Below are 15,954 nucleotides of genomic sequence, written 5' to 3'. Positions count from 1 at the left end.
ACGGCATGGCATGTATACCTAGCACGACGTACATCTCGCCGCCTTCATCTGCGTTATCACCGCCGCCGACGACCCTTGGTGGTAGAGCAGAGCAGAGCAGGACAGAACAAGATAGCAGGGGGTATCATTTTTAGTTTCCATTATCCACGTACGCTACGTAACGTACGTGTACGCATCTAAGCATGCGAGGGTTTCCAGTCGGGGGCGCGGGAGGAATTAAAACACCAAACAGTAGAAACCCCGAAACCCAGACCAGACCAGACCAGGCCGACGGCTCCCCTGCCTACCACCGCGGGACGGGGCGAGGCCAAAGAAAGTAGGGAGCCGGAGCGGAAGAGAGCGACAGAGGAAGGAAAAGGGTAAAGAACCAGAGGAAAAAAAAGGGGGGGGGGACTCCGTGAAGAAACTAGCTCTATCATAGCAGGGCGGAAATAGATCGAATTTCCTGGCCTCTCCCAAACCCATGCCTTTCCGACCGACCCGAGATATATGCGTCCGAACGCCACCGTCGCCACCGGAATTATGATTGCTTTTCTTTCCTTCTCCCCGTCGCCGCTATCGTCCCTTCGCGTGCTAATTACCGAGAGCGGCGATGCGCCCGTCTCCCCTCCCTCCGCCGTCCGCCTTGCCCTCGCTGGCGTCGGCCACGCAGGGCGGCTCAGGTTCGCGTGCCCGCTTTGTCCACTCCCGTCGCCAATCCCCTCCCCTCTTTGCAAGTGCGGCGCACCGTGTTACCATGCGGTCGAGGGCGAGGGAGGCTCCCAGCCGCCGCGGCACCTGAGGCTAGTAGATGCCGATGCGGGTGGCCCATCCGGCGTCCTTGCTGTTTACGTTGATCTGGTAGGGGAAGGGGTTGGCGTCGCTGGTGGTGATGGGCGGGATGTGGTCCTTGTGCGAGTTGACGCTTGTCACGATCTTCATGGCCGTCGTCAGGAGGGTCTGTTCCATGGCCTGGCGGACTTTGGCTCGTTCTGCGAATGCGGTTTTGGGCCCATGTTAGCGCTAGCCGCGATGAGTGCACCCGTCATCGTCGCTCTTCTGTGGCTTCTAGGGCTACCTGGCAACACCGACCAGAAAGAGGGGTGAGGAAGAGAAATAGGGGTTGGAAAGGGGTTTCGGCGACATACCACTGTCTGTGCGTGGCTCGGCGACGGTGACCTTCACGGTCCAACTTTCCCAACAGACCTCCTCGTCGCCGCCGCCGTAGGCTGCCCGCATATACCAAGCCTTGCGTCGTTTCTTCTCGAAGAACTGGACTTGGATGTTACCGCGCCCGCCGCTGACTCCGCTGCCACCACTGCTGGCGTTATTGGCGCGTGCCCGGGCCTGTTGGATGTGCGAGTGCGGATGCGACGAGGGGTGGGAGCGCTCGGCGTCGAGCTCGCGCGCCAGCTCGGCGGTGCGCTTCTCGATCATGGTGTCAAGTTCGGCGTCTTCGACGTACGGCAAGGTGATGTCGAGGACTTCGCGCGAGTGCGGTGTCAGCGACGGGAAGAATCGGTGGAAGAATATGGTGTGTAGAATGCCTGTGAGGTTTTTTTTTCCCCATGCGTTAGCTTTTACATGCGTTGACCGTCATCACACTTGCCCAACCAGGCAGAGCAGCAGGAGACTCGCGGATATAGGAGATGTGCTAGACAGGTCTGCTTCGTGATAGGCAGCAGCGACGCGGTAGCGAAGCCGATGGCGGCGACGACGCGGACGGCGGCGACAGCGATGGGGTCCGAAACGATGGATGACGCGGGGCATGTAAGTGATGGGGGATGGATTGGCGGACTGATTGGTGGCTGCGAACACGTTCACCAATAACATACCTCGCACCACATCGCGTACAGACGCTGGGTCGGCAAAGGCTTCGAGGATGAACTCTTGCGGCGTCTGTTTCTCCATCGTAAGCCGGCGAGCTGATTGTGGTCTGGCCTCGAGTCTCGGTGTGGAGTGCGTGGTCTGGTGTGGAGGATAGGGGATGGTTCGCTTTTGATTCTTGATTGACGGTGCTCAGGAAAGTGTCTGTTTTGTCGGCCTGCCCAAGGTCATGTAGGCAGATGCGCCGGCGCGACGGATGGGGATATGTAAGCTGGTAAGCTGTTGGTAGGTCCTAGCGACGAGACCTGATGATGATGGAGGGGTCCTGTGCCCCCGTCTCGAAGGGGGCTGGAGGAGGAGGAGGAGGGGGGGGGAGGGCGGAGCGCGGCGGCTTTGCTGAGAAGGTGGGGTGTCCCGAGAGCTCCCTCGTCTGTCTCCTCCTTTCTACAGTCAGTACAACGGAACAGCGACGGATCGAGCCGGACACACATGTACCGATGCCTCTTCCCCTCCTTCTCACGGGGCTGTCCTCTCGTATCAGGCGCCAACCCTCGCCCCCTGTACCTAACCTAATCCGCCTGTGCACATAATGAGTGCACTGCCTTATGTACCTTACCTTAGGTGCCTCAGGTACCCAACTTCCACTATGCCCACCACGCTCAGGCACCTTATCGGCTGCTATCGAGTGCCCAAGGTGCGAGGTGGGATGGAAGCGCTCTTCGCTCCCTCTCTCTCTCTCGCGCCGAACTTGGCTGAAAGCAGAGAAGAGAAATATTATGGCGTCATACTTTACCCATTCCCGTTAGCGCTGTGCTCTCGTCCGCCCTCCACAACCCGTTATGAATATATCCCCTTTACTGCCGGACTACGGTGCGGTGTCGACGTAGATACGACGCCCGGCCTCGGCCTGGCTATACCTCATCAGTGCTGTCCGCACAAGATCGCGTCCCAACGCGGTCCCCAGCCCGGCAAGTAGCGTGTCTGGGCCGAAGTACCTATCAGAGGCTCCCGCTCCGTCAGGTACCGGTCATCGGTAATAGCAGATATGCGGGCGTGATGCTCGAGATACATACAGACGACGGAGTACCCGGGGTAGGCAGGAGGTACCTCTTAAAGCCTAACATTATACATGACCTCCTACATGTACCTTCTGTTGTACCGCGTGGGAATACGTCGCGTTTCGTTTGATAAGATAACGCCTACAGCCGTAGTGGCGGTAATCAGGCGTAGCATGGGTACCTAGGTACCTAGGTACGCCCAAAGGGTACATATACATAAGTACATGTACATAGGTACATACATCGGTACATAAGTGACAATTTCGTTTGGCCGAGGCTCGTCGACTTGACTGGCTGGCCGCGATATCTCAGAGCCTCCTTGTGTCGAGCTCCCGAGTCACACCCTATTCCCCTACTCTCATTCCCCTAACCCCCCCCTTCGGCCCCGATCACGTTCGCTTCCTTTCTACCACGAGCAGGAGGCGCAGTCATCCTGTCTTCCTGCGGCTTCGGGGAGCAACATGATATCCGCCACGCGGCAATGGTTCCGCCGCAATAGGACCCCCTTGGCTATCGGGGCCGGTGTCGTTGGCGTCGGCTACCTAGCCACCCAATATGTCCTCAACAAGATAAACAATGCGCGCGAGCGCATGAGCAGCGACCGGATCGCGAAAGAAAAGTAAGATGCCCGACGTTCTTTTCATGACGAAACCCGTCACTCGTCTGTGGTACCCGTCGGTCGGTTCGAGAAGCATGCTAAACAACGTCCCGTGCATACAGTCTGCGCCGGCGATTCGAGCAGAATCAAGAGGACTGCACCTTCACGGTCCTGGCGCTGCTGCCGACCGCCACCACGAATATCCTCGAGACGATGAACACCGAAAAAATCACCCTAGAGATTCAGCAGATGAAAGGTGGCACGAAGAATCTGCGGGGTAGTGGGGAGTCGTCCGGTGCACCGCCTAGTATTGCCGACACGAATATGACCGAAGAGGAAGGGAAGAGCACAGCGAGTTTGCAAAGCGAGAGCGGCGTTCACGCGAGCCAGATGACATTACCGCCCGCCTCTAGCCCGGCCGATGGTGCTCCATCCCAAACCCAAGAAGGTGGCTCGGATGCCGGGCAAGCTGCCCCCAAGCCGAAAAAGACGAAAAGACAACTCTGGGATGATCTAACAATAAGCTGTAAGTACCCTCCCGCCCGCTCACTACACGTCTTGGCCGGCGCCTTTCTTCCTCCGATGTGCTAAACGATACTGCTCTGCTACAGCTATAACGCGCTCCTTCACGCTTCTCTACACCCTAGCCCTCCTTACCATGCTCACCCGAATCCAACTGAACCTCCTCGGCCGACGGAGTTACCTGTCCAGCGTCGTGTCGCTGGCCACGGGAGCAGCACAGTCGACCATAAGCATGGAGAATCACGACGATGACAACCAGGAGCAGGCCTACGGAAGCGACTTTGAGACCAACAGGAAGTACCTGACCTTCAGCTGGTGGCTGTTAAACCGTGGCTGGGTCGAGATCATGGAGAATGTCGAGAATGCTGTCCGGGAAGTCTTCGGACACCTGAGCCCGCGCGACCTCTTGAGCTTCGATACCTTCTCGCAGCTCACGGTCGAGGTGCGGAGGAAGATGGAGCGCAAGTCGGAGGCAGACGCTGCCAGCGGGAGACCGGGCGCCAGGTGGCTGCCATACCTGTTACCCCCTGTCAAGATGGAGGATTTCGTCCTGAGGGAATCGGGTGTCCTGGGAGACAGTGCTGCGGCTACCACCCAAACAGAAAGTGAGGCATCCGCGGCGTCGTCGGTGGCTCTCCGTCGCCTCCTCGACGAGACTTCCGACCTGATCGAGTCCCCCGCCTTCACTCACGTCCTCGGCCTGCTCCTCGATGCCGGCTTCTCGACGCTCCTATACCACAAGGTGTTGCAGGGCGCCTTCGAGCACCCCACGACCGCATCCTCCTTCATCATGACGCCGGAGTCGTCGGCCATCATCGAGCTCACGTCCGACGCGGGGTCGAGCAAGTCGAGGGCCGTCCTGCTACCCAAGATCCTGTCAGTGCTGACGCGGCAGGCCCACGCGATCGGCAACGGCATGCCCAACGAGTATCTGCAGGGCATGGAGCAGGTGCGGGACCTCGAGGCCTTTGCGGCCGTCGTGTATTCGAGCAACTGGGAGAACGAGATCCAGGACGAGGGGCTCGCCGCCGCCGCCGCCCGGCTCACCGCGACGGGGACCGGCCTGGCGTCGACGGACGAGACCACGGTCGCCTCTCTCGGCGCCGACGACAGCACCATCGTCGCGCAGAACTCGCGCGCCCCCTCCGCCCTCGGCACCGGCGACGGTGGAAGCGTCGTCATAGTCGACCCGGTGCCGACGCAGGGCTCGTGGGAGAGCGCGTGGGAGAGGGCTGTCGAGGAGCGGAGGTGAGCGAGACTCTGAGCCGTCGGAGGTTGAGAGGACGAGGCCAGAGGCGGCAAGTCAAATAATGAAACCAAGACTTGGCCCCCCACTTCTCTCTTGGTGTTTTCCATAGGAACAACGGAACCCCCCCACCCCCCTTTTCACCACCTAGGTTTTCTCTCCCTTATGAAGTTTTTAGCATAGCACGGGAAAAAAAGACCGGACGACGGAGAAAGCTGCCTACGGCCAGGGAGTTCGGGAATGATTGAGGATCTATTATGCGTGTGCATCGTACCGCACTGCCACCTACCACCATCGATACCGCCGCCGCCAACCACGTCCCACTACCGCTATTTCTTATCATCTACATCTACTTTCTTCTACCATTTTCAACTTCTACCTCGGGGCACGAGAGAAAAAAAGCGAAAATATGTACACAGGGTTCCTTTACGCGAGTAATAACGGGTTTTCATTCTTGTTTTGGGGTCACTTCGTATCCCGCTACCTGTACGCGACACGAGACGAGAGATACGAGGGGATGAGCTGGAGCGGGAGGGGGGTGCGGAAGGGCAGGGTGGTTGGAGGAGAGGAGACGGCATCGACGTGCGTGCGGGAGCCGTCTGGTTAATACGGCGTGTTGCTTAGTTGGTTGGATGAACGGGTAGGCGGATGGATAGGAGAGGATAGGGCTGGTCTGTGGCTAATGGGGAGGGAAAGGGAGAGACGAAAGCGCCGAGCCCAGCATAGAAACAGAAGACAGAGAGCGGGACACGCAAAGTCGGGGCACGTATGTACCAGTATGTATTCGTGGGTATCGTACAGCATCAGGGGATTATGAACATTATCGAAGCTGGACTTCGCTTTTGGCGCGCCTGGCTTCACCGCGTCCTTGACCTTACTCTTCCCCTATAAAGCGGGCCCCGAGTCAGGAACCGTCTCCATCCGGCTCTAGTTTCCCAGCCCTGCTCTATCTCGCGCGCCGCCGCGCTGTCGGCGCGTCACCCCGCCACCCGGGGGCCCGGCACGGCGCGGACCCCGGCCGCTTAGTCGTCCCAACCTCTGCAATCGCTCTCTTCCTCCCCCTCTACGTCGCCCCGCCCGGCCCCGCGCGCGTCCATGAGTACTGATGACCGCGGCTACACTCTACGGGCCAGGACCAACCTGAGATCCGAGGGGAGACGTCCCTGTCGCGGAACGAGACTCCGACTTGAGAAGAGGGGCTCTCTCGCTCGCGCGCCTGCTTTTTGCCGAGGGCCTCGCTCGCTCGCTCGCTCGCTCGAACGCAGTTCTTTGTTGCGCGAGGGCGATGCGTAGCTACGGATCGCCTCCCTTCCCTCGCCCGTCACTCACATGAGCCCTCGTATGAACTTGTCGAGCCCCATCTCGAACATCTCGTTGCGGACGCCCTCGCCGCCCTTGTGCTCGACGGGCGAGAGCGGATTCTTGACCACTAGCAGTGGGGGGGAGCAGGGGGCACGGAGGTCAGCGGCAGTCCGGGCACTCGTCTGACCCACAGGGGATGGGGAAAAAGCGAGGGCAAAGAGGTAAGGCGAACAACTCACCGTACTCGACCCAGAGGTTGATGTAGATCTGGTGGAGGACGTTGCGCATGCTGAGGGCGCCGGGCTCGGTCAGCATGGCGAAGCGCAGGTTGGTCGGGGTCTCGTAGTAGTGGAGCTTGTAGTGGGCGGTGCGGAAGGAGATGAAGGCGTCGTCGTCGCCGCCGAGCTTGCGCACCATGTTGCGCAGGCTAAAGACGGTGCCGAAGATGAGCTTCGCGTCGTCCTTCTCGGCCCGGCCCCGCGCGAGCTGCTGCTTGAGCTGCTGCTGGTAGAGCTGCTGCTGCTGCTGGTTCGAGGCAGAGGACGAGGTGGGGGGGTTCGCGGCGGCAGCGGGATTCGGCGCTGGCCCGGGGGCCGAGCCCGGGGAGAGGGTAGACCCGGGAGCTGGCTGTTGCGACTGCGGGCGCGACGGAGGGGGCGATATGAGATTGGACGCCGGGCGTGGCACCCATAGCTTCGAGTATACGCACTCGGCTGCGGCGAGTCAGCTAGGAGGCCCCCCACGACGGACATACACGCGTACGGAATATGGATGGATGGACCGAGGGCAGGGTGAGGCTCACTATGGCGGTCGAAGATGTAGAAAGAATAGACCTGTATAGGCATGGCTGCGACCTCAGCTAGAATGACGGGTCCGGCGGCGCAACTTGCATGTCTTGGGGTCAACGGCGGATGAATTGGCCGGGTTGCCGTTCGTGCTGCGGTCCCCTTATCGAGAATTGGAGGGTTTGGCTACCCGGGGCCGGGCCGGGTTGGGCTAGGCGTGTGGGCGAAATACGACGTAATGCGTGGGAGACGATAGACAGGAAGGCTGACTGGGCCGCCGAGGGATCAGCTTGGGAAGCTTTTCTAGAAAGAGACGCAAGGCTGCAGAAAAGCGCCAACGGGGTTCGCTAAAAATAACGGACGGCAAGTCGGCACAGATACAGACGCGACATCGCTATGAATAAGCACCTGAGGTACGTATTGTGTACATGCGCACGACCCAAGCAACGCCTTAAGACGTATCTGAGCCAATCATCGATTCTGGCGGCCATGGAGCCAGGGACCTCGTCCGGACCACACGCACGTGCCGGGGTATATCCTAGGTACCTCTACATATTGTGCTAGAAGTAGGTACCTACCTGTAGTGACTGCGCGCCGGCCGCCTCCTAAAAGTTCGATATCGTTAGATCAGGCACTCCCTCTCCGGTGTATCTGCCATATACTTACGCCGTATGAGTATACCCACACAGTTAATCTCCTAAAGTGTGCAGCGTGTTGCCTTACGTACAAGAGCGAACCTCCAACAACGAAACCTCCTAGGAGGTAGGTACCTGGGTACCTAGGTACGTGACGATAGTGCCATGTGCCCATATAACACGCCACCACCAGGTACGGCTCTTTCCCAGGATACCTCGGCGCTCTAGGCCCGTTAGCGGGCGGTGGTGAGGCCCTAGCCTTAGAGTAAGGCTACGACTGCGCCAGTCATATACCTACGAGATCACAGAGTACCTAGGTACCTACCTGTATGTTGGGCACACCTTGAGTTTCTAGAGACCCTACCAGGTTACCTAAATTCGGCGAGTTGACTGACAGCCCTCTGCCATCACGCAGGTATACCGATCTCTATGAGTATGAGTACAGCTGCCTGCCTTCACCTTGGATAGACTCCTTCGCGTTCCCCTGATTGGATAATACGGGGAAACATGCCGCCCGTCGTTACAAATCTCGTGGCCCATTACCGGATTTTTTTTTCAGCGCCAGGGATGTTTTTTTTTTTCTTCCCTTGTTCTTCCAGTTCCTATTCTTCTTCGCCCTCTGTGGGTTTATAGTGTCCGGATCGGCATACAGGCTAGTCATCAAGAGGCAGCGCAGAGCCCTTAAACTATAGGCGTCTTCCCTGCACCAGCGGCGGGACATCGCATTGTGTGAGCAGGGATGGTCCAGGCGGTAGGTAGTCTGTTTCGGCCAATGGCGGCGTCCGAGGCGCCGGTGTGATGCTGTTAGGCTGAACCTCATCGTAGGCGTGTGTACCCATCCACGTACGTTACGTTGCCAGGGTAGATACATGGAAAATACATGCTGCCTACACGGCAGCTGTACGTACCACGAGGGAAGAACAGGACGAGGTGAGGAGGAAGCTGGGAGGAGGAGCGGACAAGAGAGGGTAATGAGGGAAGCGGACGACGGACTGGGTTCTGCGAGCCGGTTAACTCGGATTGCTCGTGTATATACCCCGTACCCGTCTTGTACCCAATAGGATATCCCGCCTACGTATACAAGCAGGTAATACCTGCCTACCGCCTGTGCTACGAGCTTAGACACCACGAGGTTAGGTGCCTAAGGTACCTTTGGTAGTGGACCGATAGGCTACTGCGCAAGCAACCTGGTAGTCGAGTTAGGTGGAGGAGGTACCTAGGTAGGTGGGTAGGTACATACCAACACATCGTCTAGGTACCTTAGGTACCTAAACCTACCACCTATCTTATGTACCCGCCGAAGGCATGGAACATCAATGCATTCACCTTTCTCATTTCTACACTTCCAATCGACCTCCTCCAACCCAGTCGTTTCTTTCTCCTCTTGTCTAACGTTGGACTAGACCAGCTGTTCTGTTCCTCGTCTGTTTCCTGGCATCTCCTTATATATGCCCGTCAGCCATATCTCCCGTGTGACCTTGAGAGGCAACCACTTTGCCCAGAAATCTGACATCCTCTTCTGACGCGGGGCTCTCAAGGCACGAGAGGAAGTAGAAATTCCCCTCGATATTTACTTACTATCCCCCACGATGGAGTCGGTGTCGACCGCCACCGAGGCCGCACCAGAGAAGCTGATCGAATCGAGAATCAGGGCGCAAACCTTCGACGATGCGCGGAGGTCGCCTCAGTCGCCGCGGATCACCGTCCACCAGGTCATTGATGCGCCAGAGCGGCCCTCATATGCCCCTCTTATGTGAGTGAGCCCAGCGATGAACAACGAGGAAAGATGACTCTCGCGTTCGCCCTGCCTGTTCCTTGGCCGCATTATCCTATAGTTTGTCGTAGCTATACTATGTATAAGACCGCCTATGTGCTTAAGCCAATATCCGTATCGTCTAGGTCTGCGCCGCCCACTGTTCTTCACTTCCAAAGCCCCATGAGGCATCATAGAAGAACCCCCTCCCAGCATCGCGAGGTGAAAGAAACACTCAATGCCAAGACTGAGTATACGAACGACGAGACGGATGGGAGGTCCCAGCAGGTCATCAACCAGTACACCATCCACGAGGAGATCGGCAGGGGCTCTTATGGCGCCGTGCACCTGGCTACCGACCAGTTCGGCACCGAATATGTAAGCTTATGGTCGCCAGTCTCCGAGGTCGCTACGGCGGAATTAATCATATTTTCTGTAGGCTATTAAAGAATTCTCAAAGCTACGCCTTCATAAGCGTGCTCAATCCAACATCCTACGAAGACCAGAAGGTGGCAGGTCGCGACAGCTTCCTCCGGGGCGAAGCCTCTGGAACACCCACAGGAAGCAACTCAGCCATCAGGATGAAGCCGAAGCGAAGGATGCCCTGTTCCTGATACGGGAGGAGATTGCTATCATGAAAAAGCTCAACCACCCAAATCTGGTGCAACTGATCGAAGTTCTTGACGACCCGGATAATGACTCCTTGTACATGGTGCTAGAGATGTGCAAGAAAGGCGTAGTCATGAAGGTCGGCTTAGACGAGTCGGCAGTCCCCTACGACGATGAACGCTGCCGTCACTGGTTTCGGGACCTGATATTGGGCATAGAATATCGTAGGTTCCCATCAAGACGCCATGTCACTTCATACGTGCTGAGAGAACCCCCACAGTCCATTCCCAAGGCGTCGTACATCGGGACATCAAACCGGACAACCTCCTGCTCACGGAGGATGATGTGCTGAAGATAGTCGATTTTGGAGTGTCTGAGATGTTCGACAAACCAGACCGCATGATGACCAGCAAGTCTGCTGGTTCTCCGGCCTTCTTGCCGCCTGAACTATGCCAGGCTAAGCACGGCGACGTTTCCGGCAAAGCAGCAGATGTGTGGTCGATGGGGGTCTCTCTATACTGCCTCAAATACGGAAAGCTACCATTTCGAGGGGCCAACGTACTCGACATGTATGAAGCCATTCGTACACAAGAAGTTCAGATACCTCCCGACGAAGACAAAGACTTTGCGGATCTCATCACCAGGATACTGGACAAGAACAGCGAGACGAGGCTGACGCTTCGAGAGATCAGAGTAAGTCGTGTGTCGCGTTGTCCTGCAGGAAAGCCGAGGCTAACCTGGATAGAACCACCCCTGGGTTACGAAAGGGGGTACCGATCCACTGCTTTCGGAGGAAGAGAACTGTGTAGACGAGGTGGAACCGCCGAACGCATTAGAAGTTAACCACGCAATCACACTAAAAATGGATCACTTATTCTGTGTGGTATTTTATCCTCTTCTTCTCCTCCTCCAATGCGCCCCGCTAACATTCGATGTAGTTGAGGGCAATCCAACGATTCAAGGGTCTCATCTCCAAGAGCAGAGTCGCGACGCCCGACGTCCAAACGCCACGAACACTTCACGAGCAACCACTCCCGGAAACGGCGGTCACCGCGCAAATCTCGGACGTGCTCGCAACGCCGACCCCGGATCCACAGGTTAGTAAGACAGCATCTCAAAGGTCGATCTCGGAGGAGGCAGTTGAGCTCGTCCAGTTACGGAGGGCATTCCTCGCCGCGCAACGAGAGGGGTCGAGCAAGGTCCAGCCTTCCCCTGCTACAGAAGATAGAGGCAACCTCCCCGATTCGACAGACAAGAGCCCGCCCTTCCTGGGCGTCGGCACGGGCGGGCGCGACGACTTCGCCTCCTCGGAGCCCCCGGCTGACGTGGTGTCCGATTCGCCCACCGGCATCGACTTTGACGTCTATGACCGCGCTTTCGAAACTGAAATCAAACGCATCCGCTCCGATAAGAAAAAAGGACATGCCAAGACATATCTCACCAGACTGGTAGGCGAGCAAGAGAGAGACAAGTACGTCGGCGACGAGCGCATGGTGCTAGAAGCTGGAAAGCCCCTGGCTCCCAGCGCATACTCTCATGGGTCTTCGGCTATGTTGTCAGGGTTGAACTACATATACGAGACGAGCCACAGCTTGCATCACGACGCCACCAAGGGAGAAAAGTTCGATGTCGACACGCAGAGAGGCCAAGGCCAAGGCGGCATCAGAAGGGCCGCGGGAGCAATCGAGGAAAAGACGCACAAATTTGCAGACCTCGTTACGGCCGTGACGAAGGACCTAAAGCAAAGGAATACGAACTAAAGGTGGCGCAAAGTGAGCGGAAGGGCACGTCTCCGAAATAGATTGGAGGACCTGAATCGGCCCTGAGAAAAGGGAGGGAGAGGGGCTACCGTTTTCGAACGAGCCGTGATACATGGGGGTGCGCCATTTACCGAACCCGGTTTGGAGGGGAACCTGTCCACTCAAGCCACGGGAGAGAATACTAACTAATACGAAGCAAGACGATTAAAAATCAGGCGAGCGGTTTTTTTTCCCCCTAGCTATTTTTAGGGCTACGAGAGAGGCAGACGAGGAAAGTAATTGCGCATATTCGAAACTTGGATAGTAGTTCTCTTATATCGCACGGGATGCGCAGGTCGCGAGATCGAGATATCTAAGTAAATCGAGGGGGAGATTGGGCGTGTAAGCCATTCAGCCTCCACTCTCTCTCTTGCTCTCCACGGATCATCCAATACCAGGACGTAAAAGGGAACGAAGGGAGGACGAGGGAAAAAGTGACAGATCGAGTTATCGAGCCTTGTCCAGTGATGTTGCCCTCGCGAGCAGCCATCCGAAAGAAGATACCTACACGGCAACGTACGAATTGAGAGGGAAAGGAGATCGATAAGCGGCAGAATGGAGCGGTGGTATGAAGAAGAAGGGAATATGTCGGAATTGCGCCAACTTGCTGTTATGATTACTCTTCTTGTAATGGTTTCTTCTCCGTCCTGGCCGACCTACCCTGCCCGTACCCCTATTCCCTCGTCCCATGCTGCCACGTCGAGGACGGCGGCCGCGTCAGGAGAGGCCCAGCCGGGTCGGCCAAAGACCCTTCTCGAACACATATGGCCAAGGTACGTGCGTGTCTGTATATACCTATATGCGCGCACGCGCGAGGGATACCACCACCTACCTCCCCGGAGCGGGCCGCAGCGGAAACGGAGGAATGGGGAGCTGCCTCTCTCGGCTTCTGATGGGTCTAACGAAACCTCTTTCGCTATCTGTCCCTCCTCGCCCGTATTTCTCCCGAAGAGCATAGGAAGAAGATGTGAGTGGTGGGAGAGGCGTCGACGGAAATCGACGCGTCACTTTCTGTCCTCCTTCATTGTTCCCGCCCGCTTCACTCTTTTGCTGTGTTTGGGGGGGGGGGGGGGGGGGGGGCAAGGATGGGCGGACGGCTGTTTACCTGTCCATCTATCTATCTGCATCACGTACATTGTGTGTGCGAGAACTTACATGCGCAACGGACGTTATGTAGGTATGCAATGTATGTAATCCACGTACGCAGATTACATACATACCACACCTACATACAGATCTGATCACCGCACTTCCGCTTCGGGGCTCGGCTCGCCTGTCTAGACATACCTGCCTGCCTGCCTCACCTCCCGGTCGTTAACGGAGGTTATATATGCACGCACGCACACGCACACGTAGATGTGTGCGTATACGTATATACGCATGTATGCGTTGCTATGCGGGATGAGTGGGGGACGCCGGCGGGAGACGTGGGCGCGCTCTTTCACCGCAGCGCGAGGAAGGGCGAAGCCTTCCTCGCCGCGCCCGTGCTCGCGCCCGTGGTCGAGACACGACTCCTAATCAGGATTGCGGTGACACGGGGAGATCCGAACGAAAGGCGGAGAGACTGAGAGGAGAATATCGAAGGGCTAGGGTGAGAGCGGGAGAAGACACGGATGCCAGGATGAGAGGACGGGCGCGCAGACGACACGAGCCATAGAGACGGCGACGTCGCGGCCACGTGGGAAGGGGAGAGGTAGGGGAGGCGTGGGAGCGGGCTGCGGTTGGTTTCTCGGGCATTGCTGGGGGCGTTTTGTTGTCTCTGCTTCCGGCTGCGTACGGGCGTATGCTAAGTGACGGCGGCGGTAGTGACGGCTGCCGATGACAGCAGAACCAGGAGCGTGGAAAGACGGTGAAGGGGCCGTGCCTACAATCCTGGATTGGCGGCGGTTTACTACGCGCAGGCATATGCCGATAATACCGTAAACATACTTGGAGAGGCTGCCAGGTTCGGCAGATCTGCAGGTTGCGTGCGTAGACACAGGTAGTAACTACATGGGCGTGTGTTGATAGCGCTCGACCATGACCAACCTGTCAGCCGCCAGCCGACGCTGTGGATTGTCTTATCGTTGTCGTCGACGTCGTTAGTGGTTGATGTGTCCATGTTTCATAGACTCTGCACCTGTACGTATGTATATACAAGGCCCCATCCAGAGAAGAAGGCTTGGGTTGAGCAGGGGGGCAGGGGGTTCAGCATGTTGGTAGATATAGTACATACCAACACAACACAGGAGGAACGAGACGGGGGTTGGGAGGTTTCTCGATTGATACAGATTTAGGGGTTCCTGGTCTATCTATTTACATACCTACCTATCCGTATAACTAACCCAAGGCGTCGACCCGATCTCCCCATACGCGTCACCACACACCCCATATACCTACCTACCTACCTATTCAGAATATTACCTATAGGTAGGTTCTATGGAGAAAGAGAGATATTTTATATAACACCGCACTTGCTTACTCACATGGCAACTCTTCCGTGTCCCCTCTAACCTGACAGACTACTCACTAGCCTGGATAGAGACATCCGAGCCTAGCTGTCCCTGGGAGGACGGCGACGACGACAGGGGTGATGAACGGTGGACGGCCGAACCCCCTTCTTCTGGTCCTCGCTTGGCTCTAACCTCCGAACGAGCGGGAACCTCGTCTGGTGTTGATCCTGCGCGGCACGTCGCAACTGGACTCGCTGCCAGCTGCCCTTCTCCCCCTTCATCTCTCTCTCTCGTCTTCTATCCGTCCTCTCGAGCCGCCCAACCGGCGGTTACATCGATCCCGTATGCAACGCACGCTCGTCAACTGTCGTCACCAACAGACGGGCGTTCTCGTAGCATCTACCCCCCACCCCCTCCCCCTCTCTCGTCTCCTTCTCTCCTCTCTCCAGCCTGACCTGTCCGGTAGGCCGGAAGCTGTTTTGTCTGGACGCCAGCCAGCCAGCCAGCCATCCAGCCTACATGTGCATCCCCTCCTCCCCCATCCATCCATCCCTCCATCCCTCCATCCCTCCTCCACCAACCCATTCGCCCACCCACCACACCCCATCCCATCCGTCGATCCGCCCCATTCAGCGATCTGCCCACCTCCCACCCTCCCGCCTCTCCGCATATGTACCTATTCTGTCTACCTACCTAGGTATATCCAGGACGGGCAGCGCAGCCGGGCTAGCTAGCTAGCGACGATGCGGTGCCATCTCGCCTGATCACATACCTGACAGCAGCCACGGCGGCAGCATCGCCGGTCGCCAGCAAGCAACGGGGTAGGCAGGTATTCTCAGCCAACTGCCCTTCTCTCGCCACCACAACCACGCACCGCACGCGCGCGCCAGCAAGAGAGGGTTTGGCCCCGTCGACCTAGTCCTTGGTTTCCCGCTTCCCGGCTCGGCGCACATGTCTGAAAAGAGCTTGGCCTCGACGGCCTTGCCTGGCCCTTTAAGCGAGCGACGAAGGGGGGGGGGTGGTAGGATAGGGTAGGGTAGAGAGCCATACTTACACGCATTCGTCCGTCCATCCATGCCCCCCTCCCCCCCCCGCGCCCGTCCACCCCGCCCTCCCTTCTCTCCTACCTCCACACAGCTACGCACATTTCCCCATGCGGTCCCGTCCAGTCCTCGCCATCTTCGGCTCCACTTTCCCGTCCCGTCCCTCCGTCCCCTCCTCCTCCTCTTCTTCTTCTTCTTCTTCTTCTCGTACCTCTCCGGTCCCTCTCCGAGCCAGCCAACCTGACTGCTCTCGGCATCGCGTCTCGGCCGAGCAAAGACCCGCTGGGGACGAGCTCGCAGGTAGCCTATATCCCCCGCCTACCTGCCTACCTAACCTACCTGCACCCAGGGGCCGTGCTCAGGCGG

The 15,954-nt window shown here is 57.7% G+C and overlaps 4 protein-coding genes across 4 annotated transcripts; 2 read left to right on the top strand and 2 right to left on the bottom strand.

Annotated features, from left to right (window-relative positions):
• Positions 1-52: 52 nt before the first annotated feature.
• Positions 53-2,177, bottom strand: GGS23DRAFT_569008 (DUF1649-domain-containing protein). The gene is made up of 3 exons (XM_051516429.1): positions 1,815-2,177; positions 1,128-1,526; positions 53-971 (listed from the first exon to the last, which is right to left on the bottom strand). The coding sequence occupies exons 1-3, from the start codon at positions 1,888-1,890 to the stop codon at positions 784-786; spliced, it is 663 nt and encodes a 220-aa protein (XP_051371973.1). The 5' UTR covers positions 1,891-2,177; the 3' UTR covers positions 53-783.
• Positions 2,178-3,141: 964 nt separating this feature from the next.
• On the top strand, positions 3,142-5,362 carry GGS23DRAFT_61607 (Peroxin-3). Its single transcript, XM_051520759.1, has 3 exons — positions 3,142-3,483; positions 3,585-3,988; positions 4,074-5,362. Exons 1-3 carry the CDS (start codon positions 3,326-3,328, stop codon positions 5,234-5,236), a joined length of 1,725 nt encoding a protein of 574 aa, XP_051371972.1. The 5' UTR covers positions 3,142-3,325; the 3' UTR covers positions 5,237-5,362.
• An 867-nt stretch (positions 5,363-6,229) lies between these two features.
• GGS23DRAFT_569004 (snare-like protein) lies at positions 6,230-7,649 on the bottom strand. Its single transcript, XM_051516428.1, has 3 exons — positions 7,335-7,649; positions 6,772-7,245; positions 6,230-6,659 (listed from the first exon to the last, which is right to left on the bottom strand). Exons 1-3 carry the CDS (start codon positions 7,375-7,377, stop codon positions 6,556-6,558), a joined length of 621 nt encoding a protein of 206 aa, XP_051371971.1. The 5' UTR covers positions 7,378-7,649; the 3' UTR covers positions 6,230-6,555.
• A 1,892-nt stretch (positions 7,650-9,541) lies between these two features.
• On the top strand, positions 9,542-12,074 carry GGS23DRAFT_597022 (Pkinase-domain-containing protein; the record flags this gene model as incomplete). The annotated part of the gene is made up of 6 exons (XM_051518558.1): positions 9,542-9,705; positions 9,852-10,083; positions 10,145-10,538; positions 10,595-11,007; positions 11,060-11,197; positions 11,253-12,074. The coding sequence occupies 6 exons, from the start codon at positions 9,542-9,544 to the stop codon at positions 12,072-12,074; spliced, it is 2,163 nt and encodes a 720-aa protein (XP_051371970.1).
• Positions 12,075-15,954: the final 3,880 nt, after the last annotated feature.

This window comes from Durotheca rogersii (assembly GCF_024521655.1).
Source record: "Durotheca rogersii strain YMJ 92031201 chromosome Unknown GGS23scaffold_10, whole genome shotgun sequence".
Lineage (NCBI taxonomy): Eukaryota > Fungi > Ascomycota > Sordariomycetes > Xylariales > Xylariaceae > Durotheca > Durotheca rogersii.
Note: the sequence above shows the minus strand (reverse complement) of the source record. Positions and strands in the feature narration are given on the sequence as shown.

What these genes read in the sequence shown, in the direction of transcription:
- GGS23DRAFT_569004 (XM_051516428.1), bottom strand. Translation starts at nt 7,377, where the DNA reads ATGCCTATACAGGTCTATTCTTTCTACATCTTCGACCGCCATA. An exon ending in CTACATCTTCGACCGCCATA is followed by an intron (nt 7,246 to 7,334) that starts GTGAGCCTCACC and finishes GACTCGCCGCAG; the next exon opens with CCGAGTGCGTATACTCGAAG. An exon ending in CAACCTCTGGGTCGAGTACG is followed by an intron (nt 6,660 to 6,771) that starts GTGAGTTGTTCG and finishes CCCCACTGCTAG; the next exon opens with TGGTCAAGAATCCGCTCTCG.
- GGS23DRAFT_569008 (XM_051516429.1), bottom strand. Translation starts at nt 1,890, where the DNA reads ATGGAGAAACAGACGCCGCAAGAGTTCATCCTCGAAGCCTTTGCCGAC. An exon ending in TGTACGCGATGTGGTGCGAG is followed by an intron (nt 1,527 to 1,814) that starts GTATGTTATTGG and finishes AAAACCTCACAG; the next exon opens with GCATTCTACACACCATATTC. An exon ending in CGAGCCACGCACAGACAGTG is followed by an intron (nt 972 to 1,127) that starts GTATGTCGCCGA and finishes CCGCATTCGCAG; the next exon opens with AACGAGCCAAAGTCCGCCAG.
- GGS23DRAFT_61607 (XM_051520759.1), top strand. Translation starts at nt 3,326, where the DNA reads ATGATATCCGCCACGCGGCAATGGTTCCGCCGCAATAGGACCCCCTTG. An exon ending in GACCGGATCGCGAAAGAAAA is followed by an intron (nt 3,484 to 3,584) that starts GTAAGATGCCCG and finishes CCGTGCATACAG; the next exon opens with TCTGCGCCGGCGATTCGAGC. An exon ending in GGATGATCTAACAATAAGCT is followed by an intron (nt 3,989 to 4,073) that starts GTAAGTACCCTC and finishes GCTCTGCTACAG; the next exon opens with CTATAACGCGCTCCTTCACG.